At 44.4% G+C, this 23,173-nt stretch overlaps 1 protein-coding gene across 1 annotated transcript in view; it reads left to right on the top strand.

The window, feature by feature from the left end:
- The window catches only part of TIE1 (tyrosine kinase with immunoglobulin like and EGF like domains 1), a 48,143-nt gene that overhangs the window by 15,736 nt on the left and 9,234 nt on the right, over positions 1-23,173 (top strand). The window contains exons 3-12 of the mRNA XM_054981634.1: positions 3,148-3,258; positions 3,801-3,956; positions 7,619-7,750; positions 8,759-8,899; positions 11,871-11,999; positions 12,215-12,360; positions 19,200-19,344; positions 19,800-19,958; positions 20,575-20,712; positions 22,603-22,893. Of these exons, the coding sequence (XP_054837609.1) occupies positions 3,148-3,258; positions 3,801-3,956; positions 7,619-7,750; positions 8,759-8,899; positions 11,871-11,999; positions 12,215-12,360; positions 19,200-19,344; positions 19,800-19,958; positions 20,575-20,712; positions 22,603-22,893 (1,548 nt within the window). The remainder of the gene's footprint in view (positions 1-3,147; positions 3,259-3,800; positions 3,957-7,618; positions 7,751-8,758; positions 8,900-11,870; positions 12,000-12,214; positions 12,361-19,199; positions 19,345-19,799; positions 19,959-20,574; positions 20,713-22,602; positions 22,894-23,173) is intronic.

Here is a 23,173-nt window from a genome sequence, read left to right as displayed (position 1 = left end):
AAGTACTCCTTGTCCACATCTGGTCATTTCCATGGCAGCTTAGAGCTCTGATCCTGTGAGGGAGACAGTCATGGGGTTGTGCAACCGCCATCGCATGGAAATTACATGAGTGAGTATCCTGTCACTCCAACCTGCAGCTATGTCCTCTTATCTGCCTGAGGGAGGAACCAGCCAAGAGAATCTGAACAGACCCTGATATAGATTGCTGGAAGCCTCCTCCCCTCCCCCGAAACAGCTGTGTTGAGAGTGGGTCCCTGGGTGACTGCCTGTGTGGCAAGCACGGGCCACTCTGGCTCATGGGGAGCAGCTGCAGCCCCCCAGAGAGCCTCAACCGTGGAGGCTGGTGTTTGAGGGGGCATGAGAGAAGGGAGGCTGGTGTGAATGATCAAGCCAGGGCAGCTGCCTCCCCAGCTTCTTCTTACTTTTCAGTGTGCCCTTGCCCCTCCTTGAGCCAGGACTTAGGAGATGGGTAACCAGCAAGGAAATTTGAGTGGTAATTGTTAGTCAGACACTCTGGACTTAGCTCTCCTCCCATATATAAGTGTGAGACAAGCCCCAAATTTCACAAAGTTCTCCCTGCACACTCTTGCCCCACCACCACCAGCACCCTCTCTTGCCTCACACTCTAAGTCCCCACAGCAGGGGACTCCCAGACAGAGCCTCCGGCCACCTCCCTACTTACCTTGGATCATGGTTGCCCTGGCCAGCGGTTATGTAGGGTCAGGGTGCCCAGGAAGCTGCTTGGGCATGGGGAGAGGGGCTTGGCCATCGTGGGGGTGTCAATGGATTGAACAGCACAGTAGTTGGCACACTGTGCTCCACTGAGCCACCTGGTTGGAGCCAGGCATGGGGCGGCAAGTGACTTTTCTTGTACAATGCATGCCTTTGGGCTACAATGTTGTTTTTTGTGACATAACTTTTCACCTCTGCGGGGGCTGTTCCAAGGCCCAAATCAGCTCAGGAAGCTGACTAACTTTGTCCCCACTTCCAAGCCCTCCCCCTGGCATGCTGGTGAAGAGACTTATGCTGCACTTACACCTGTACCCGACCATGGCAGCCAGACACCAGTGGAGGGTCAGGGCAGAGTGACACCATGGCCAGGCTCCATCGTAGGAGGGGGGTTATGCTGGTGTAAGTCCGGGATATGCTGGTGTGACTTGTAGTTGGCTCCCTGAATGCTTTCGGACCCCTCACTCAATATTTCTCTGCCCAAGTCTTTATAAATCAAACACTTTCACTTTTCACTCTCTACAACTTTGAGTCACATCATCATAGCAACAGAAATCACAGTCTGAGTCATTACTTTATCTTTTGTTGTGTGAAATCCTCCAATTAAAGAATATCTCATGATCTTCCTTTGACCCAGGAAGATTTTGCGAGCTGGAATTGCCTTCCTTGCTGGTGTTCCTGAGTGCGATGTTTCTCCACTTTGTTAGAGACATCAGCCTGCCATAATTCCTCACCAGAAGCCCCCCAAACAAATACTATGGGTGATCAAGAGCTTGCAGTATTTTCATTTCTAATCAGTGTCAAGTCTTCTTTTCCAGAATTCTCAGGATCAAATAAACAGTTTTCAGATAGATTAACTTACGTTACCTACCAATTTTGTACTGAAACTCACATAATCATAGATAAACAGATACAGCAAAGCAGCAAATAAGAAAACATAATGGCCCAGCCTGGTGTCTCTGGTCATCTGCTTCATCTGTCCCCTCCATCTGAGGCTAGGCATGTGGCCACCTGAGAAGGAGTCTTCTCAATCATAGCACCAAAATTGAGGAACTCCTTCCTCAGGGAGTTTGTCCCCCTCTGTAATTGTCTTCCATAAGCAGGTGAAAGCTTTTCTGTTTTATTTGGCATTCTCTCATTAACTTTCAATGGCCCTCCTTCATTTTTATGTGTCTGTTTATGTGTTTACATGTTTTATTAAATTATTTTTAATGTTTAATATATTTAATTTTTTTTGATGTTGTGAGTTTTCACTGCCTTGTGGACCCTATATTGAGTGGAAAGGCAGGATACAAATGTTTTAAATAAATAAATAAGCAATAGTGGGTTGGATCCTATGATCTGTCAGCAAAAAGTGCTGACAGTCACTGATCCTCCTGGATTTTCCCTCCCTTAAGCAGAGGCTAGTTGGCCATCTGACAGCAATGTTTATTCTGTGAACCTAGGCAGATCATGAGAGGGAAGGCAGGAAGGGCTACATTAGTGCTTAGTTCTTGTGGCCCCTTCTTACATGCCCCGGATAAGGCCGATCTCCACCTTGGGGTCAGGTAGCAATTTCCACCAGGCTAGGGATCCTTCCTGACAGTAATTTACTATCTTCTGGGCATGGAGTAAGGGTCAGTAGATGTGTGTGTATCGGGGGGATATTTGTCAATTCCCTGCTTTGTGCAGGGGGTTGGACTAGATGACCCTAGAGATACCTTCCAACCCTATGATTCTATGATTCAACAGCTGTTTCTGACCTCAGGAAAGCTTATTGTGTTATTTACCATACAGGTATACGTATGCACCTATAGAGATACAGATGCACATTTTCACCTGACAGTTTTAGAGTAGTACAGGTCATTCATTATAGACATTTGGGAAGCTAGGAAGAGAGCCATGAATCAAGTAATCTCAACAAGGAAGAAGTCAAGAAGAATAACTAAAAAGTGAAGAGACTTTCTTCTTGGAAGCCTTTGAAGTATATATTGATTCAGTGAGGCAGAACATTGGAGATCAAAGCTCCACTACAGATATTGAACTCGCCAAAAGTTTTGTGTAAGATAGCGGGTTTGAGAGAAGAGAAATCCAGGAACTACTTCTAAATCTAATGTACCAGTTATAAAGGCTATTTTTGGACATCATGCCAATTAAGCATTCCTATTTTTACATCACCTATACCAGGGAGCATTGTGAATTAGCATCTACAGTAAGCAGATCAACTGTTGCATTTCTCCATTTCCCTTGCTGTATGTGTGGACATTTGTGTGTGTGTTGAGCAGGATGAGATGCTCTCCAGTAAGTGCTGAAAAACTCAGAAGCAGATGAATCATGCTGGAGATGGAGTCTCTTCCCAGTCAAGAAAAGATGATCCATTGCATGGCCTTCTGATGAGTAGGCCTTGCTATCTAACCCTCTCTTTGTGTGCTTCTGCAGCCAACCTGGTCCCGGAAAAGGCAACACAGACAGTCAGCCTCTTCCAGTCAGCTGAGCTTGTTGCCAAGATAAAGCATGAAAAGCACACGGACATTTTGTGGAAAAGGAATGGTAAGTGCTCACTTTTCAGTTGCACGGCCCAGGTGAGATCTAGTCCAGAGATCTGGTCCTCCAGTGTACATCTCCCTGTGATAATGCAGGAACCCAGTTGCCTTCTGGAACATTTAGTCGTCTTTCTACATCCATCAAGTATACCTGGCCCTGCCTTGTAGTTTGGCTGTGATGCTTTGTACTTCCACTGGCCTAACTATTCTCCTACTGGCAAAAAGACAAGCTGTATGGGCCTCCAGCTGTACATGCTAGTCACACCCAGAGGCTGGTTATGCTTTCTAACTATGGTTGCCAACCTCTAGGAGTGGCCTGGAGATCACCCAGAATAACAACTGATCTCCTGGCTACAGAGATAAATTCCCCTGGAGAAAATGGCTGCTTTGGAAGGTGGACTCTATAGCAATTATAACCCACTGAAGTCCCTCCTTTCCCCAAACTCTGACTTCCCCAGGCTCTACCCCTAAACAGGAATTTCCTGTTTTTAACCCGATTCAGAGTCAGGTCTTCTAATTCTCATGTTTTTCTCACCTTTTGCCATGCAGGCTCCTTCTATCAGACCACAGACAAGGGTGAAGTGAAGGGCAACCGATTCACTCTGTCCCTGCCATCTGTAAGAGTGGCTGATGGAGGGGTTTACAGTGCCTCATTCATGGGGGACAGCCCCTTGTCAAGTGCTTCCTACAGACTGATTGTGCGAGGTGAGATCATGCAATGCAGACTACACAACCACTCCCAGCCCTGATATGTTGTGTGTGGAAAGCCTTCCTTGGGTCATTAGGGGCAAAAGGGGACTGAGTTCTTGTACTTTTAATAGCTGCATGGAAGAGGCAATTTCAGCAGCTGCAGTTTTTTGAGCTATGGCATGACAATCTACTGCCCTGTCCAGTTGTTGATTTTGACACTTCAGTCTTCCCTAAGCAGAGAGTGTACTATCCACAATCTTGCCAATAAATGCAGTCACTATTTTGTGTGAATAGGGCAATGTGCTACAAGGCGCTGGGTGATCCCAACAGACTAACATATCTACTCTTTTGGAGTTCTTAGGGCCAAACCAGATGAGACATGAAAGAAACAAAGGCTATTTGGCACCTCCAGGTGGATGCTTTGAATATAGGGAGGAGTTGCTGGCTGAGAGTTAAATACCTCTTCCCTCCCCTGCTTCTTCCTTGGTTTAAAACATGCCTCCCTAAGTCACAACTCAGATTTATGCATGAGTTGTTTGACTCAGCTTGGATGCTATTGGGAGGCATCCAACCCACTTTCCCAAAGCATCATGGTGCTTCTGTGCACCTCCTGGATTTTCCCTGTCTTTTCTGCACTCTTTCCCAAACGTGCACTGCTGTGATATTTTGAAAAAGCTTGCAGCAAAGCTGAGTGGCACTCTTGTGGATCTCCGTGTCTGGATCTCCGTGTCTGGATCTCCCACATTGTTGCCATTTTACCTGCCCTAGTCTCACGGGGCATCCATTTCTCCCACCATGGGATGGCCTTTTTGTTTTCCATTTTAGATCAGCAATTGAATATTGCTATATCAATAGAACATTAAGACAAAGGTGATTTTGTTAACAATATAAGGAGGAGAGTCTATCTCTGCAATGAAAGGAGCTAGAGACTTACCTTCTTTAAAAAATAAAGCTGTGAATTTAGAGAACTTGATTTATAACAGATCATTATAACATTATTTATTTGATGTATTGTTGAAGGCTTTCACGGCCGGAGAACGATGGTTGTTGTGGGTTTTCCGGGCTGTATTGCCGTGGTCTTGGCATTGTAGTTCCTGACGTTTCGCCAGCAGCTGTGGCTGGCATCTTCAGAGGTGTAGCACCAAAAGACAGAGATCTCTCAGTGTCACCACGATGGTTGTTGTGGGTTTTCCGGGCTGTATTGCCGTGGTCTTGGCATTGTAGTGACACTGAGAGATCTCTGTCTTTTGGTGCTACACCTCTGAAGATGCCAGCCACAGCTGCTGGCGAAACGTCAGGAACTACAATGCCAAGACCACGGCAATACAGCCCGGAAAACCCACAACAACCATTATTTATTTGATTCAACTTTTATCCCTCTCTCCCCACAAGTGGGCTCAAGGCAGACCACAACAAGCATAAAACAATTTAAAACAATAAAACTCACATCATCATACAATGTAATCTACAGTTTTCCAAGACTGTAGCTCATTCTATTCACTCCTGCCAGAAGGGGTGCAGGGGAAGGGGGTTCAGCTGTTCCAGTCGCACTGCGACTTCACATGCGGGGAGGGGTAAGATAACTATACAACTTGATATGTCAATTGTCATATTTATTCAAAATAAATAAATAAACCCTGAGTGGCCTGGGGGGAACACTGCCAGGGGTCTGGGTCAGGGGAAATTCAGGGAAATCTGCTATGTGGAAGCTCCATTTGTTGAGATGTAGGTGTCCTCTGTATGAAGCCAGACCAACATATGCAGCTGAATGAGGAGGTAGAATGAGGCAGACAACTGTTGAATACTAACTTGTAAAGCAAAATTCCTTGCAAGCAAAACATTTAGCGCAGAGTGAGGTTCTCACCATCCCATCTCCTACAATGCTAGAGTTCAACTTGAAAAGAAATGTTAATATAGGGAGGGATTTGTTTTTTAACATTCAGCCTAATGAGAAGTTCTGGGGAACCTGAAAGCTTTCACACTGTTGTGTGCTGTCTTTTTATTCTAAAGAAAAAAGTGCCGGTATTCATGATGCTCACTACTTTGGGAGTCCCAGCCAGCCAGCCAAAAGAGATTGCAGTGCTGTGTACCAGAGCGTACCATCAGAAAAAAAGCCCTGCTTGTTTGTCATAAATCTGACTTGCTACCCCTTCCCCTCACTCCAGATACAGAAGGGCTGGCTAAGGTTCAGGAGTGGCGAGGTAGTATTGTTTGTGTTTGTTGGGGTGATGCAGAGGGCATACAGTAGTTGTCTGTCTCTTGGCTGACGGTAACTGTGGATGTGGCTCTCTGCAAGCAGCAGGGTGAGTACTACTCATTTAAAACACAAGTGTGGCCTGGGAGGAAAAGTTTGAACATCATCTTCCCATAGTTGTTTCACACAAACAGATCATCCTTGCAGCTTACAATCATCAAGGCTGCTTCCACCAAGGGATTTTGCCTCATGTGGCTAGCTGGATGCCCCCACTTTGGGGCAAGCTTCCACCTGATATCATGATCATCCACAAAATGCCTCGTGGGGCTCCCATGGTTTCTCTTTTGAGCCACAGCTCAAAAAAAAGACAGTCCCTTTGCTCCAGCTCAAAGAGGAACTGCAGAGTGGCTGTGGACAGTGGGTGGCGTGTCTGTGTGGGTGCTTTTCTCCCAGTCAATCCAAGAAGGGAGTGGAGCTGAGCCCCATACACCCCCTTAAGCCCTTTAATAACAACAACAACAACAACAACAACAACAACATTCAGTTATATACTGCCCTTCAGGATGACTTAACACCCACTCAGAGTGGTTTACAAAGTATGTTATTATTAGCCCCACAGCAACAATCATCCTGTGAGGTGGGTGGGGCTGAGAGAGCTCCTAGAAGCTGTGACTGACCCAAGGTCACCCAGCTGGCTTCAAGTGGAGGAGTGGGGAATCAAACCCAGTTCTCCAGATGAGAGTCCCACACTCTTAACCACAACACCAAACTGGCTCTCAATGGGCTATCCCACCCCCAAATGAGCCGTGGTGCTTTCTGCACAGCTTTGAAGAAGGGGAGTTGCCAGACCATGGAGGGTGGGGGAACAGTGTGATTGTTGGCTGTCAGCTTTCTGCACTGATATGATGGCAGGTTTGGCAGCAAAGACAACACTGAGCAGCCTGGGAACAAGGCATGAAGACACCATTTCCTTGCACTTTCACCCCAGTTTCTACTGCCTCTTCAGCAGGGGCAGTTTTCCCAACCCCAATGTGGAAACAGCCTGAGTGATGAACATGACTGTGTGAACTCACCCCAAATTTTATATATTTTGAAACTGTTATTGAGTTACATAAGAGAAGAGTACTGAGTGCAACAGCTGCAGCAACACATAGCACTTTAATATCATTTTTAATGAAATAACAATGTACATATGGAGCAATTGAACATACAATAGATGCTACGCAAGATTTCATTTAATATGGTCTGGAAATTGTATCTGAAGAAATAACCTGTGCTATGTCTTGTGCATGTGGAAAAGATAGTGGAGATATTATACCTTTCAGTTACTGCAAGCAGGGAGCGAGGAGTAGTTTTAGTGCTGTCACTTGCAAAACTACTTTTATGCAGGCAGAAATCTTCCCTGGGATCCAGCCTGATGACTGTGCTGTGATCACTGCTCCCCGGTGCTAACAGGGTACTTCTATCTCTCCCCCCACCCCAGGTTGTACAGCCAAGAAATGGGGTGTCCTTTGTGACAAGGACTGTTCGGACTGCCTGAATGGGGGCATATGCCATCATATCGTGGGAGAATGCATTTGCCCGCCAGGTTTCATGGGCACCCGCTGTGAAAAAGGTTAGGAGCTCCATGCAGTTGAGTTTAGTGACGGAGGGTATTTTTACTCCATGGCCTAAGGCTGTAAATGTACTGTTTTTCATAAAGAGTAGCTGTGATGGCCATTTGCTTCTTCCATAATGGAATCTAACTGCATGCTGGATCCAAGGCTCTGTTTATTCATCCACATCATATGACGCCCACATCACCCCTCCTGCTTTTCTGATTTCTATGCTTCTATACAGGACCCACACTGTATAAGATGCATTCACTTCATGCTCTCCATTCCTATATGTCCCGGGAACAGCTCACCTTTAGAGCATGCATTCACAGCCATTTTCCATGTACTCATTTAGCACTGGACTGGTATAATGTAAAATGCATGCAAAGAGAGTTGATTGTGCTTTGTTATGAAACTGGGGACCCAGAAATGGAAATTGTATGGCCAATGCTGATACCTGGCTAAATTCTTGTTGTTATGTTGGCTGCTAGGAATGGAAAGGGGCCAGCACAATACAAGTGCTTCTGTACATGTGCACCACAGGATTCAGAAGCACATCAAGTACTATTCAGAATCCTTTCAAAATTTTTGTGCAGGTGAGACTTTAGGAGCAAGGAAAACACGGTCTTCCATTCTGTTTTACCTCTAGAACCCTTGCTATGCTTTGAAAAGACAATGTTGCCTTTGTACAGCCTTCAAATTTTTCCAGTGAATGGAAGAAGCATACATTTTCCCTCTACTTCCCCTTGGCTAGAAGAGAGATGCACTATGGAGGAAACTCCTCAGATCTAGGCATGCATTTCTAGGCATTTGGGTGTGGGTAAATGATCATGATGTCCCAAGGCCTGTAGCTCTGCAAAGAGAGCAGTTAGAGAAAAGGGGCTTGGGCATGGAGTTGAACCCAAAGGTCATAGTAGCATCAAAGCAAAGGGAATTTATAAGGATAAAGGAGCAGGAAGGAAGAGCACTTGAGCCAATAAAGTTTGTAGTGGAAGCAGATCCCTGACAAGCACCTTTTTGACTTTCAGCTTGTAGGGAAGGCAGGTTTGGGCGGAACTGTCAGGAACAGTGTCCCAGTGAGCAGGGCTGCAGGGGGCTGGCCTTCTGCCTGCCTGACCCATATGGCTGTTCCTGTGCTGCTGGATGGAGTGGTCCCCAGTGTGGTTCAGGTATGTCAAACTACAGCTTACATGTTCTGTTCAGTCCACTAGGGCTATAACACTTTGGTACATTAGTTTCCGGTCGATAGCCATGTTGGTCTGCAGTAGAACAGCAGGATTTGAGTCCAGTGGCACCGTAGAGACCAATAAGGTTTTCAGGCTATAAGCTTTCAAGAATCAAAGTTCTTCAGGTATCTGAAGAAGGGAGCTTTGACTCTTGAAAGCTTATAGCCTGAAAACCTTATTGGTCTCTAAAGAGCCACTGGACTCAAATCCTGCTTAGAATGTGAACAACATGGAGGCATTTCTCTTCTGATCCACAGGATCAAAAGCACATCCTTGTTTCTTTCTCCTTGTAGTAGTTGGTAGCATCAAAGAAAGGGCTGTGTGGCTCCCTACCCAAATGCCCATCGTGTAATTTCTTCAGCAGCTGAAGCTTCAGGCAGCTTGAATGGATGCAAAGAAGTAACAGGGTAGAGTCTGTAAAAATAATGTGATAGCAGCTGGAAGGTGGGTGAGGCTGAGAGAGCTCTTGTACTTTTATAGTACAAGAGGAGCTTATCACATCAGTTCCACCTGCCCGCCCACCCCCTTTTTTCCTAAGTGCCCTTAGACTGGAGAAAGCTAAAATTTACAGTTATCAAGTCCATAGACTGGAATTTGCCTTGATATGAAAAATGCCAGTTGCCTATGCATTCAGAACAAAACTTTCCTTATGTCACACTTGATATTGTAAAATGAATGTTTGTTTTTTCTGCATCAAAAAAACAATGTAAGAATTGAACCATAAGGTCTTCCTGTGCTCAGTGAGATGTGGTAAAGATTCAAGAAAATAATGGTTGTTCAGGAAACATGTATCTTAGAATAATATTTAACAATAACATTCTATTTATATACCACCCTTCAGGACAACTTAATGCCCGCTCAGAGCAGTTTACAAAGTATGCCATGATTATCCCCACAACAAAACACCCAGTGAGGTGGGTGAGGCTGAGAGAGCTCCAGAGAGCTGTGACTAGCCCAAGGTCACCCAGCTGGCTGCAAGTGGAGGAGTGGGAAATCAAACCCGGCTCTCCAGATTAGAGTCCCGTGCTCTTAACCACTACACCAAATTTCACTCCTACAACATCAACATTTTTATGTCAACTTGCTCTTCCATAGTTACAATCCGCTGTGTTGTTACATAATGTGTGACTTCTTGAAAATATATGTGTAGAAAGAGACTCCACCTCAGACACATACACTTGCTTAGTACTTGCATCCAGCTTTGGTGGCTTTCTCTGTTGTGACTCTGCTTGACTGACAGACAGAAGAGAGTAGCTTCCTCCCTATGTTTCTTTAGAATCATTTCCCTCCCATTTGGACCCAACATGGCAACAACAAGATCCTTGACAGCAGGAAAATTTGCAGCAAAGAAAAAGGAATCCCTTGCCTTCAATGCTTTCTTTTTCTAGTTCTGATTTCCCCCTTTCCCTAGGCAGCCCTCACATGTGTGTGTGTGTTTTAACTGAATAAGAGGGTGCTTATAGGAAACTATATTTTCCAAAAGTTGCTGAACACACATTAGTTTGAGTATAAGCTGTTCTGTGTGGATCCCAGAGTTTACTCAGCTCGTCCTTAAATGAAAAACCAATAGGACTGTTTACAACTTCTCCTTCTCCTTCAATTCATACTTAACCTGTAAATAAAAAATCAGACATATATTTTAAAGCACTAATTGTTATTTAGGAATCTACCCTACTTCACTATATACACATTTTCACTACTGACAAAATATGTATTTCATGTCTTAAATCTCACCACACCTGCACTATCTTGTGTAGGATAATACATTCTGCCACCTGCTTACCTTGGATTCCTGTATTGCAATTAGATGCAGATTAGACAGGTATCCTTTTAGCCTGTCTTTCTTCAATAAAACAGAAGTCTGGTAGCAGTTTAAAAGTTAATAAAACTTATCCCAGCATAAGCTTCTGTGAGTCAGAGCTCACTTCATCAGATGCATCAACGACGTCAATTCATTTATATGAAAGGCAGGGCTTTTCTGTTGTTTGCACCCTTTAATATAAATGCATCAGCCTAATGGATGTACCTATTTCATGTTTTTGATGAAGTGGCCTCTGGCTCACAAAAGCTTATGATGGAATAAATTTTGTTAGTCTTTCAGGTACTACTGGACTCCTGTTTTATTCTGCTGCCACAGATTATCACAGCCACCCATTTGGAATTATATTAATTGCTATTGTTTCCTCCCTACTCTGCAGTGAAACTGACATGGTTGAAAGAAAATATATGTTTTATTGATATCCCCTCTGAAGGAAACACACTCTCCTCTTTGGAGATGCTGCAGCAGCAATGAAATGGTGAGAAAGAAGAGAACAAGGAAAGTTTCCCCAAAATCAGTGAAACTGGCAAGAATTTTTCCCAACTTTGTCAGTTTCATTAGACAGCACAGAAGGGATGGTGAAGGAAATTTGTATCAGGGAACCTGCCGGACTTCCTCCTATGCTCCCTAAAGGGAGAAATTAAAATGTGAAAAGCCACTTTCAAAGGGTCACACCGCTATGGCAGAAAAGAGCAGATGGAGGACTTAAAGTACATGTCATAAAGAACACATCTGTTCACACAATGAAACAGTAACATGGAAAGGCAGTCTACCTCTGAATATCAGTTTTTGGGAAACAAGGACATGCAAAGCAGGGGCGGGGGGCTTTGGTTTCTGACCCCTGCTTGTAGGCCTTCCAGGAGTATTTGATTGTCAGCTGGGAGGAACAAGATGCTGGGCTTTGCTTTGATCAACAGGGTTCTTCTTATTTTTATAATAATTGAAAAGTGATATTCTTCCTTCATGCGTTGCTGATACAAGCACATTAAAAATTGCTTTAAGGGAAAATAGGTTTAAAAACACTTTAAGTGGCACGTGTGAAATCTGTCCAAATCCTAGACCTATGAATTCAGTCTTCTTGTGTTCTTCCTGCAGCTTGTAACCACAGGACATTTGGCCCTGACTGTGCCCTGGAGTGTCACTGTCAAAATGGAGGCACCTGTAATCGGTTCAGTGGGTGTATTTGCCCATCTGGTTGGCATGGACAGCGTTGTGAGAAGTCAGGTAAATGCATCTTGGAATAGCTGTCTCAGGAACAACAGGAATAGCAGCAGTTGATCAGAGTACCAAAATGCTGCCGAACCGAGGAACATGCCAATGGCAGAAGTAGTGTTTATTAGACAGATATAGATGAAAATAGCATAAAACACACCTTTTAAAATGCTTTGTTATTAATATTGTAAATAACTTTAATTTTTATTTTGATGTCCTGTGCCAAGATCGGATCCCCCAGATCATCAATTTGATCTCATACCTGGAGTTCAATCAAGGCGCTCAGCCTATAATTACCTGCATGGCAACAGGCAACCCGCTCCCTGTGCGTGACAGCATTGAACTGCGCAAGGCTGATGGGACAGTGCTCATGGTAAGGGACCATAATGATCTACATTAGGCCCTGCCCAGTCCCAGCATCATGGGTGTGGCCTTTCTGCTACCTCTCTATCTACTTATGTCCTAAATCTTCTCTCTGCAATCTACTCCCCACCCCACTCCACCAAAACCCGATCTCTAAGCTCTTCTTCCTGTTGATTAAGACAAAGGGTATCAAGTTGTGTTTATTTATATGTTTTAGCAAGGCCACCCAAGTTCATAAATATGCATAGGAAGGATAAATAAGAGGAACCTGGAAAGCATACTAGTCAGGTCACAAACATTCCGTTCAAACATCACACTAATAACAGTTAAAATAACCCATAGCTTCACTTTATGTCTGAATCAAGCCAAACCGTTTCATTTATTTAAAACATTTTAGCCTGCCTTTCTTGCTGAAAACACTACAAAGCAAAGGGCACAACTACCCTATGCATCTATTATAGTTTTATACCAGTTTAGTATTTGGTTTGGGGTTTGTCTTTTAGAGTCTGTAGCTCTGTTATTGTAAGCTGTCAACTCTGTTGCTATGGGGAAAGGCAGGGCGAATCTTAAGGAATGGCATACCTGATGAGGTGAGGAGGGCTCCCACCCTTCTGGCTTTCTGCAAACTATGCAAAACTGAATTATTCGGGAGGGCTTTTTACACAAGCAGGAGGGATGTATTGTAAGGAAATGGTTCAGAGAAATGCTTGGGTAATGGATAGGGACTGGAGAATATACCACTGTGTACTGTTGGTTGCTGTAATACACTCCCACTAGGTAGTTTCTGCATTGTTTAATGTGTTATGTTTATGCTTTGATTCAACTCTGTATCAGATTTCTGCTTGTTTTAAAATTTCTGCAATCCAAACCCTATTGCCTTGCTTATTGGATGTCCCAGCTGTTGATCATGTTGAACTTACACCTTGAGTCTGAGTAAGAATTCATCACAAGGTGACAACCTTTCTATTACCCTGAAAATATTAAACAAAAGCAAAGTTAAATAAGTAACAGTTTATTGTTGTAGCCGTAGGCCATAGCATGCCAACATATACACCGACACATAACAATATACACAACGAAAAAGTTAAAACATACATTTTTACATAACAGGGTAAAAGTTACAAATTTAAAACTAAGATGATAAGAAATAAATACAGAAAAAAACATGAAATAACATAGAATTACAATTTGGCTAAAATTCTTGTAGAGTTAGCAAAAACTAATTTCTTCCTTATATTTATTGATAAAAGTAGCCACTTGGAAAATAAAAAGGGATAGCATCAGCCAATAAAAAAATCAATACATTCTTCATCTGAACCGGAAATATTTCCAAGAAGTTGATTCAACGGTTTATGGGCTTAGACTGGAGTAACTTTGCTTAGGATTGCACTGATAGTGTACGATATCTTCCACCTGATTAAGACCACAAGGGCAGAAGCATTATTCCACAGGTATTTTATGAAACCTGCCCTGTAAATACTCAGTATAGTTTGGAAATGAGCACTAATAAATGCGTTTCTCTTTAGCTGGCCTTTCTAATGCTACGTTAACAAGAAAATAATTTGTTTTTCTTAATCTATGATACCACTGAGAAAATTTAGATTGTCGAGCCAAACTAATATCATAGCAGGCACCTTTTTCAAAAATCCAATTATGAATTTTACTTGAATCCCAAAGCTTTACAGCCTCTAAGAAAGGCAAAGGGTATAACTGCAGAATAGGGGACTGCAAATTAGACCACTGATTCCCTTCCTTGTAGTACCAGAAACAATATTTTACCAGATGGTCTTCAGAAATACTGTCAAGTTTCTTATACTATTTTAATGGTTTCAAGCAGACTCTTGCTGTAATAGAGGGAAGTCCGACTTCTAACCTTGGGTGTGCACCAGGAGTTCCTTGAGGGAGTCCTAGAATTTTCCTTAAAAAGTTGTTCTGGATAATTTCAAGCTGGTCAAGTATTTTCTCATTCCATCCCCATATTTTAGCCTCATACAAGAGCTGCATAATAATGTGCCCAGGAATACTTTAAAGGCCAGGGCTATTAACTGGCCACTCTTTGAAAAGAAGAATTTTAAAATGGCTCCCAATGTATGGCAGACAGTTGATAAATAGACATTAAACTGTGCCTGCCAAGATAGAGACCCATGAAATATTATACTTAGATGTTTTAAAAAGGGAGCATGTTCTATTTTGTGAGCATTAATAGACCATCTATGCTTGAATCTGTTTTTACCAAAAACTACAATTTTTGTTTTATTATAATTAATACTTAATTCCTCTCTATCACAATTATTAGCCAACCTAACTAACATCCTTCTGAGCCCAATTTTGGTAAAAGACGTCATAGCCATATCTGCATACAGCAGAACTGAAATTTTCTGACCAGCCAATGATGCGGGGGGGGGGGGGAGTTCAGGGATTCCATGGCCTGAACAAAATCATTAATATAGAAATTAAACAAAAAAGGGGCCAACAGACAACCTTGTTTTACACCCTTCCTTACTGGGATAGTGTCCATAAGAGAGCCATGTGAGCCTACACTTACCTTTGACTGTGAGATTGGTATGTAGTATCTGAAAAAGTCTTCTATCAATGTTTGTTTTACCAAGTTTACCCCCAGAGTCTTGACCACTCTATAGAGTCAAAGGCTGATGTAAGGTCAACAAAAGAAACGTAAAGGCATCTTCTATATTTTTGGTGTATTTCTGAATCAGGGCCTTCAATGTCATACAGTGAGCAACTGTGCTATGACCCTTATGAAAACTTGCTTGTTCAAGATTTAAAAGGTTTGATGATTCTGCTTAATCTTCCAGTTTGAATAAAAGATGGCATGTAAGTAGGGGTCATTTCGTAGAAAAAGAGCTGCAGGAACTCATTAGCATAACTCATTAGCATTTTTCATGCCCCCTTGACATCACCAGGAGTGTGTCATTGGCATGACTGATTTGCGCAGGGCTCATTTGGAGCTGGAACGCACAGGAACGACGTTCCGGTAGGTCTAAAAAGAGGTCATGTGAGTTTTGGCCCCGCCCACGTGATTCCTTTTCCTCCGAGTGCAAGTCGAGTGGTGCTGGGCTCCAAAGGAAGGCAAGCTGCTTGGAATTCATTGTGCTCTGCTCTTTTACTTTCATTTGTGACGGGGGGGGGGGGAGCGAGAGAGAGAAAATGAGTGAATGCTGAGTGGTGCTGGGCTCTAAAGGAAGGCAAGCTGCTTGAATTCATTCTTCTCTGCTCCTTTACTTTCATTGGTGACTGGGGGGGGGGGGAGAGAGAGAATATGAGTGAATGCCGAGTGGTGCTGGGCTCCAAAGGAAGGCAAGCTGCTTGGATTCATTCTGCTCTGCAACTTTACTTTCATTGGTGACTGGGGGAGGGGGAGAGAAAATGAGTGAGTGAGTGCAAGCCGAGTGGTGCTGAGCTCCAAAGGAAGGCAAGCTGCTTGGAATTCATTGTGCTCTGCTCTTTTACTTTCATTTGTGACGGCGGGGGGGAGCGAGAGAGAGAAAATGAGTGAATGCTGCGTGGTGCTGGGCTCCAAAGGAAGGCAAGCTGCTTGGATTCATTCTGCTCTGCTCCTTTACTTTCATTGGTGACTGGGGGGGGGAGAGAGAGAGAGAGAGAGAGAATATGAGTGAATGCCGAGTGGTGCTGGGCTCCAAAGGAAGGCAAGCTGCTTGGATTCATTCTGCTCTGCAACTTTACTTTCATTGGTGACTGGGGGAGGGGGAGAGAAAATGAGTGAGTGAGTGCAAGCCGAGTGGTGCTGAGCTCCAAAGGAAGGCAAGCTGCTTGGAATTCATTGTGCTCTGCTCTTTTACTTTCATTTGTGACGGGGGGGAGCGAGAGAGAGAAAATGAGTGAATGCTGCGTGGTGCTGGGCTCCAAAGGAAGGCAAGCTGCTTGGATTCATTCTGCTCTGCTCCTTTACTTTCATTGGTGACTGGGGGGGGGGAGAGAGAGAGAGAGAGAGAATATGAGTGAATGCCGAGTGGTGCTGGGCTCCAAAGGAAGGCAAGCTGCTTGGATTCATTCTGCTCTGCAACTTTACTTTCATTGGTGACTGGGGGAGGGGGAGAGAAAATGAGTGAGTGAGTGCAAGCCGAGTGGTGCTGAGCTCCAAAGGAACACAAGCTGCTTGGAATTCATGCTGCTTTATTTTCATTTGTGACTTGAGAGAGTGAGTGAGTGGGTGCAAGCAGGGCTGGCTCTCCAGAGGAGGGTAAGCTGCTTTGAGTTCATTCTGCTTTACCTGGAGACTTTTGCGGAAAGGGGCCTGAGGGGTGGATGTTGCCTTCTGACACACTTCCAGTGATGTCAGGGGGTGTGGCATATGCTAATGAGTTATGCTAATGAGTTCCTGCAGTTCTTTTTCTAGGAAATGACCCCCGGATTTCCATATGCCACACCCCCTGACATCACTGGAAGTGTGTCAGAAGGCAACACCCACCCTCCCTCAGGCTCCACCCCTAAAATTTCCAGGTATTTCCCAAATCAGAGCTGGCACGCCTACCTGGAGAAAAATTGCTTCAAAAGCAGAGCATCAGAAAGACAGCAAAGCACAGATTTTTAAATAAAAAATACCAGTCCACACTGTACATCTGGCTGGGGGGGGGGGTGGAATACAGTAACATTCAAGAACATCAGAGCATCAGAAAGACAGCAAAGCACAGACTTTTAAATAAAAAAAATCCATTCCACATTGTACATCTGGATGGGGAGGGGGGCATGCAGTAACATTCAAGAACAGCCAACAAAGCCAGCAGAATACCTCCCCACCCGGAGATATTCCTACTCACCGCTTGCAACATGACAGGCAGTGCTGGGAGGATGGGCAGCGCAGGCCGTGGTGGCGCTGGCTGGCCAAAGGGCCTGCTCCGGAGGGCACCACTGGCTACGTGCCGCCTTGACTGGCCTGCAGGCCAGGAGGACAGGCAGTGCAGGCCGCAGTGGCAGCTGGCTGCGGGGCCTGCTCTGGAGGCTGCCGCTGGCCGCGCACCACCTCAACTGGCCTGTAGGTCAGGAGGACAGGCGGCGCAGGCCACGGTGGTGCCGGCTGGCCATGGGGCCTGCTCCAGAGGCTGCCGCTGCCCCCCCACTGCCCCCTCGCTTCCCAACTAACTCACCAGGAGCAGGAGGTAATCCCGGTGGGTGCTCTCTCACTGCTGCTACTGCTGCTGCTGCGGGGAGGAAAAGGAATCACGTGGGCATGTGGGTGGGGCCACCAGCCACATGGTGTTCATCACCCACGTGATTTCTTTTCAGAGCTACTGGAACGGCATTCCAGAGCGTTCCCCCCCAAGCGGAGCCCTGCGTGTAAGTAATTTAGAAGAAATATCCAAAAAACGAATAGGACGATAATTGGCAGGGTCTTGCCTATTGCCTTTTTTACAAATAGGAATTATAATACTTTGTTTCCAATTAGAAGGAATAATACAGGTATAATCAATTTCTGAGAAAGGTCAGACTAAAATTGGATGCCACCAATGAGCATTCAGCTTAAAAATCTCAGGTGGCAAGAAATCTTCCACCAGGACCTTTACCTAAGGACAAGGTGTCAATCAGCTGACTACATTCTGAGGCAGAAATTGGATCCCACGTTAGAAGAGAGTCTCAGTCCGTAACTGAATACTCAGCAGATGGATCGGTTTGGATGTTGCTATAGAAAGTAGAAAAATGACAAAACCAGGTATCTACTGAAATAAGTACATCAGTCTTACGGATACTAACTTGGATGCCAAGGGCTATCAATTCCCAAAATCTCTTATCTTTCTTTTAATAATAGAAAGACCCAACTCTTCCCACTGTGATTTACATTAGGAGAGTTTTTTCCTCTTCAAAAGCTGCTTATATTGGGAATGAAACAGAGACAAAAGTTGAAGTGAATTGTGAGACCTGGCTATTCTGACACTATTTTGGAGTGCACATGTTTGCCTCATGAGTCTACATTCCTCGTCAAACCAAGTCTTTCTTATATGATCTTATTTAGTTTGACTAACTGTGGTTATATAAAGGATTCAGCAAAGAAATGATATTTGCAAATGTATCATAAATATCTGAGCAAGATGAATTCATATGATTTCTCAGTTCCATTAATTTCTGAGATTTGAGAAGAGCTTTAATTTTATTGTCTAGACTAATACTCCATTTAAGGCATTGTTTGTCTAAATTGGGACCTGCGTTATTATAACATATTGTGGGTGAGAGTTTAATGAGTGCAAGAAAAAGAGTAAACTGGGGCATGTGATCACTCTGTGGTCTATTATGAATGTCAAAATGCAGAATCCTAGGTAAAAGAGATGAGGAAACTAGGGTATAATGAATGGTGCTAATGCCATTAAAGTTTATTCAGTGCCATGAAGGCTATACAGACCAAATCTAAAAGCCAAGTTCAAAAGATAAACATCACTGTTATTCAAAACCCCATTCAGGGAAAACCACAGGGGATACAATAAATCCTCCAGACTGATACATTCCTTTCTGGTAAAGCTGTTAATATCCTGGCCCACTCTGGCATTGAAATCTCCCACTAGCCGGATATCAGAACTGGGGAATAATTCCTCAGAAAAGCAGGGATAAAGCAAGTGAAGAGATTAACATATTGGGGAAAGTACAATGAAACATCCAGGACAATCTTTGCCCTCAATATTCTACACAACTTGCAACATTAGGCCCACATGAAAGGCTCCATTATAGAAAGGGAGCTGGTAATAATGGAGATGAGGCAAGCCTTCCTTTGACCCTTGATGAACTGTGTTTCCCCACAATTACATGTGAATAGGAGACTTGGACAAAAATTACTGTGTTATTATTTTCTGTGACTAAATAACAATGTTATTCTTTCCTGTCCAGCCCATCAAAGCTATAATGGAAAAAGATATGACTACCTGTGAATTTCGGGTGCCACCACTTGTCTTCTCTGACACTAATTTCTGGGAATGCCGTGTCTCTACCACAGGTGGGCAGGATAGTGGCAAGTTCAAGGTCACCGTAAAAGGTAAGAAGGCAAGGCAGATGACATTTCAGGGATACAGCTGTGCCATCCTCTGTTTCTGGGAAGTACAAAGTCATAATGGGAAACACCTTTGGTTATACAGGCCTGGAACTTTACCATATAGAGTGTTTGTAAGATTAAAAAAGAGACACTGGCCCAAACACTTGAATGCCTCTCTTAAGACATCTGGCAGATATGCAAGTACTGCCTCTTTCATGAAGTATTAAGTTTCCAGTGAAGAAACCTGGAACTTAATCAGAGACAGGACATCGCCTGAGGCACTAACACTAAAGTAATGGAGATAGGTTTAGGGAAATCATTATATGACAAATGAATGGTGTGGATCTACTGTAACAGTTCAAAATGTCTTTCTAAGAAGGACAGAGGTTATACCTGCATGCTCTTTGTCATCTCTGCTTTTTGATGGTTCTCCAGCACTGGTTCCATTCTTTCCCTAGTGCCTCCCGAGCCACTTAGCCCTCCCAGGCTTCTAGCCAAGCAGAGTCGGCAGCTTGTGATATCCCCCGTGGAACATTTCTCGGGTGACGGACCTATCATCTCTATCAAGGTTCTTTATAGGCCAAATGATGACACATCTCACTGGTTATCCATTGTAGGTAAGGAGTTTAATGCACCTGGCTGGAGCTGCCACTCCACCTCTGTGTACTCACTGCAGGGTCTGTGCCTGTTATAGCTCCAGTCCTCAGCCAGACAGAAAGAGTACCAGGAGAGGCCACTGAGTGAAGCCAAGTGTTTTCAACTCACCTGGCACGAAGATGCAAGGCTTCTTCAGTGGTGTACCACTCTGTGGCAATACCTAGCTGATATGTCCAAAACAAAAACCATATATGCGTAGTAAAGAGCAGGAAGGTATACAGTTATAAATCACCTTTCCTGCGTGACCATCAGTCATTTTGGAATCCTAGTATAAACATGTTTAGACTTACCTTTCTGTTTTTGAAAGGTATAAAACAACAGCAGAAGAATGACTGAAAAGGGCTTTCAATGACGCATGTTAACTTGATAATTTGCTGCAAAGACAGCCATGGCACCCAAGAGAAACTCATATAGATCTTTCCCTGCAGTATGCAAGAGAAGAGAAAGGAACGTTAGGTAGGATCCTCCACTAAGTCCAAGCAGAGGGTCCTGCATTCTGGTTCTCAGTAGTAGAAAAATGTGAACAAGGCCTGTAGCGTGAAACTCTCCACTAATGGGCTGTAATCTGATTAACAGTTGACAATATCCAGAATATCACCCTGATGAACCTCCGACCTGTCACTGCCTACCTTGTTAAGGTTCAGCTGACACGCCCTGGAGACAGAGGAGAAGGTGCTGTGGGGCCTCACGCTGTCATGGTAACAGAGTGCCAAGGTGAGTAGCTGATGGCCAAGGACTCCAAAGAGTTTGGAGTGTGTATGTAGGGTTACCAGTCCCCCAGTGGAAGCAGGGAACCCTCCGCTCTCATCTTCTGCCCCCCCACTCACCTGGCCGGCGGGGGGAGTGCAGGAATGGGCCTCCCAGGCATGCTCCTAGGGCAGTGCAACAATGTCACTTCCCAGGAGTGATGTCATCGCACCACCCCGACAGAGCTCCCACGTTTTGCAGCGGACTGATTTGTGCCCCAAATGGACCCATTTGGGGCCCAAATCAGCTTGCTGTGAAGTGCATGCACGTTCCAGTGCCTGCGTGATGATGTCACCAGAAAAACAAACAGAAGGTGAATGCAGAATCCCACTCTCTCACTAGGAGGGTAAGGGGACCTGGCAACCCTGTGTGTATGTGTGTGTGGAGGGAATAAGAAATGCTGTAATTAATTAGATATCTGATTCTGTAAGCATGGAATCAGATACTGTTGGGGTTGTCTTCCTTTTTGTTTGTTCTTAGGACCAGCAGCCACAGGATGTGAGGAAAGAAATGGGCCTGTTTGTCAAGGCCTTGTATGAGCCCACCAGGGTTTAGGCCTTGCCCTCCTTTTAGCTGGAGATGATATACCCAGAGCTGAGTATATTTTGAGAAGAGGTTCATTTGTCAATTCTATGCCTCTATATTGTTGTTGTTGCTGCTGCTGCTGTTATCACCATCATCACCATCACCATCACCATCGATGATGATGATGATGATGATGATGATGATGATGATGATATTCATACATTAGACACTGTAAGTCAAAAGAACGAACCCTGCCAGCAAACCTACTAGTCAACAAACGAGACTATTAGGAAACTTGGGAAAGAACCCAAAAGGAAGGGCAAGCTAACTGGTTGGGCCTCATGGCAATCTCAAAACCACTCTTCCCCAAATCATCCAGAGCAACACTTCAAAGCTTAAGAAGACAAACAGGGTGGCTTTTTAAAAAAGGTGCCAAATAAACATAAATGGATAAAATGCTGTATTCCTGAGGAAAAAAGAGTTTTTAAAAATGCCATCTGTCCTCTAAACATGAGAGGGTGAAAAATCCATAGTGGATTTGGAACCAGAGGTAAGTGCCAATAAAAGAATGAAGATGGAGAGAAGCAAAGCTCACTGCACAATAGAAAACCCCCTAGTTTTTCTATCTGCACCCTAAGAGAGTAAACACATTGTATTTGAGGTGATGCAGTTTGCAAGTTGCAAATAAAGTTGCCAACCTCCAGGTGGTGGCTGGAGATCTCCTAGAATTACAACTGATCTCCAGGACACAAAGATCAGTTCTGGATAAAATGGCTCCTTTCAAGGGTGAACTCTTACGGCATTATACCCTGCTGCGGTCCCTCCCCTCCCCAATCTCTGCCTTCTCCAGGTTCCACCCCCAAAATCTCCAGGAATTTTACAACCTGTAGCTGGCAACCCTAGTTGCAAGTGACAACACTCTGCATTCCAGTTTTGTCTGTCTGCTGCAGATTGTAAGACTTCGGTAGCAGGGATTGTCACCTTCAAGTTCTCTACAGCATCTAGAGCACTGTTGGAGAACCAAGTTTGATTCTCCACTCTCCTCTTGAAGCCAGCTGGGTGGCCTTGGGTCAGTCACAGTTCTTCTAGAGCTCTCTCAGCCCCATCCACCTCCCAGGGTGATTGTCATGAGGATAATAATGACACACTTTGCAAACCATTCTGAGTGGGCGTTAAGTTGTCCTTAAGGGCGGTATATAAATCGAATGTTGTTGTTGTTGCTGCTGTTAATAAGTAGGCTGTAGTTGTAAGTTGTATTAAAACTGGCCCAAGCTGAAGTGCGACTATCTCAGAACATTGATCAAGTTGACACTGTTTATCTGTTTCATACAGAGCCAACAGCCAAACCTGTGATTGAAAGTTACTTTGTTGAAGGAAGAAATACACTTTATGTGAACTGGAATTTGACCAATAGTGACAACGTAGCCACCGGTTTCCTGGTCCGGCTCTATGACTCATCTAAGGTGCTCGTACATCAGGAGAACATCTCTTCCATCATTGTACAATCTGCCAGGATCCCAAACTTGAAGTTCAACAAGGACTACAGCCTGGAGGTGCTAGCCTATCATTGCACCAAACTGGGACCTCCTTCTGACCTGTACAAGGTCAAGATCAACAGCAAAGGTGGGTGATGAGATGCACCCTCTGGGTGTGCTCAGGTGGAAGTGGGAAGGATCCCTGACCCTAGAGTGAGTGAACAGAATCTGCAACACTGTGATTGAAAGCCGCTCCACAGTCCCATTGATCTGAAAAGCCTTCCTGCCATGACTTGCTACATTCCTGGCTCCAAATCTGCAACCATTTGTTTCCTTTGTTGGACTGCCTTAAGCCGTTATGGAAACATTTGCCCATGATTTCTGGGTGCTGCCCTGGGAAGCTGAGCAGGGGCCTGGGGCAACCTGCC

Source organism: Eublepharis macularius, chromosome 5 (assembly GCF_028583425.1).
Source record: "Eublepharis macularius isolate TG4126 chromosome 5, MPM_Emac_v1.0, whole genome shotgun sequence".
Classification (NCBI taxonomy): Eukaryota; Metazoa; Chordata; class Lepidosauria; order Squamata; family Eublepharidae; genus Eublepharis; species Eublepharis macularius.
Note: the sequence above shows the minus strand (reverse complement) of the source record. Positions and strands in the feature narration are given on the sequence as shown.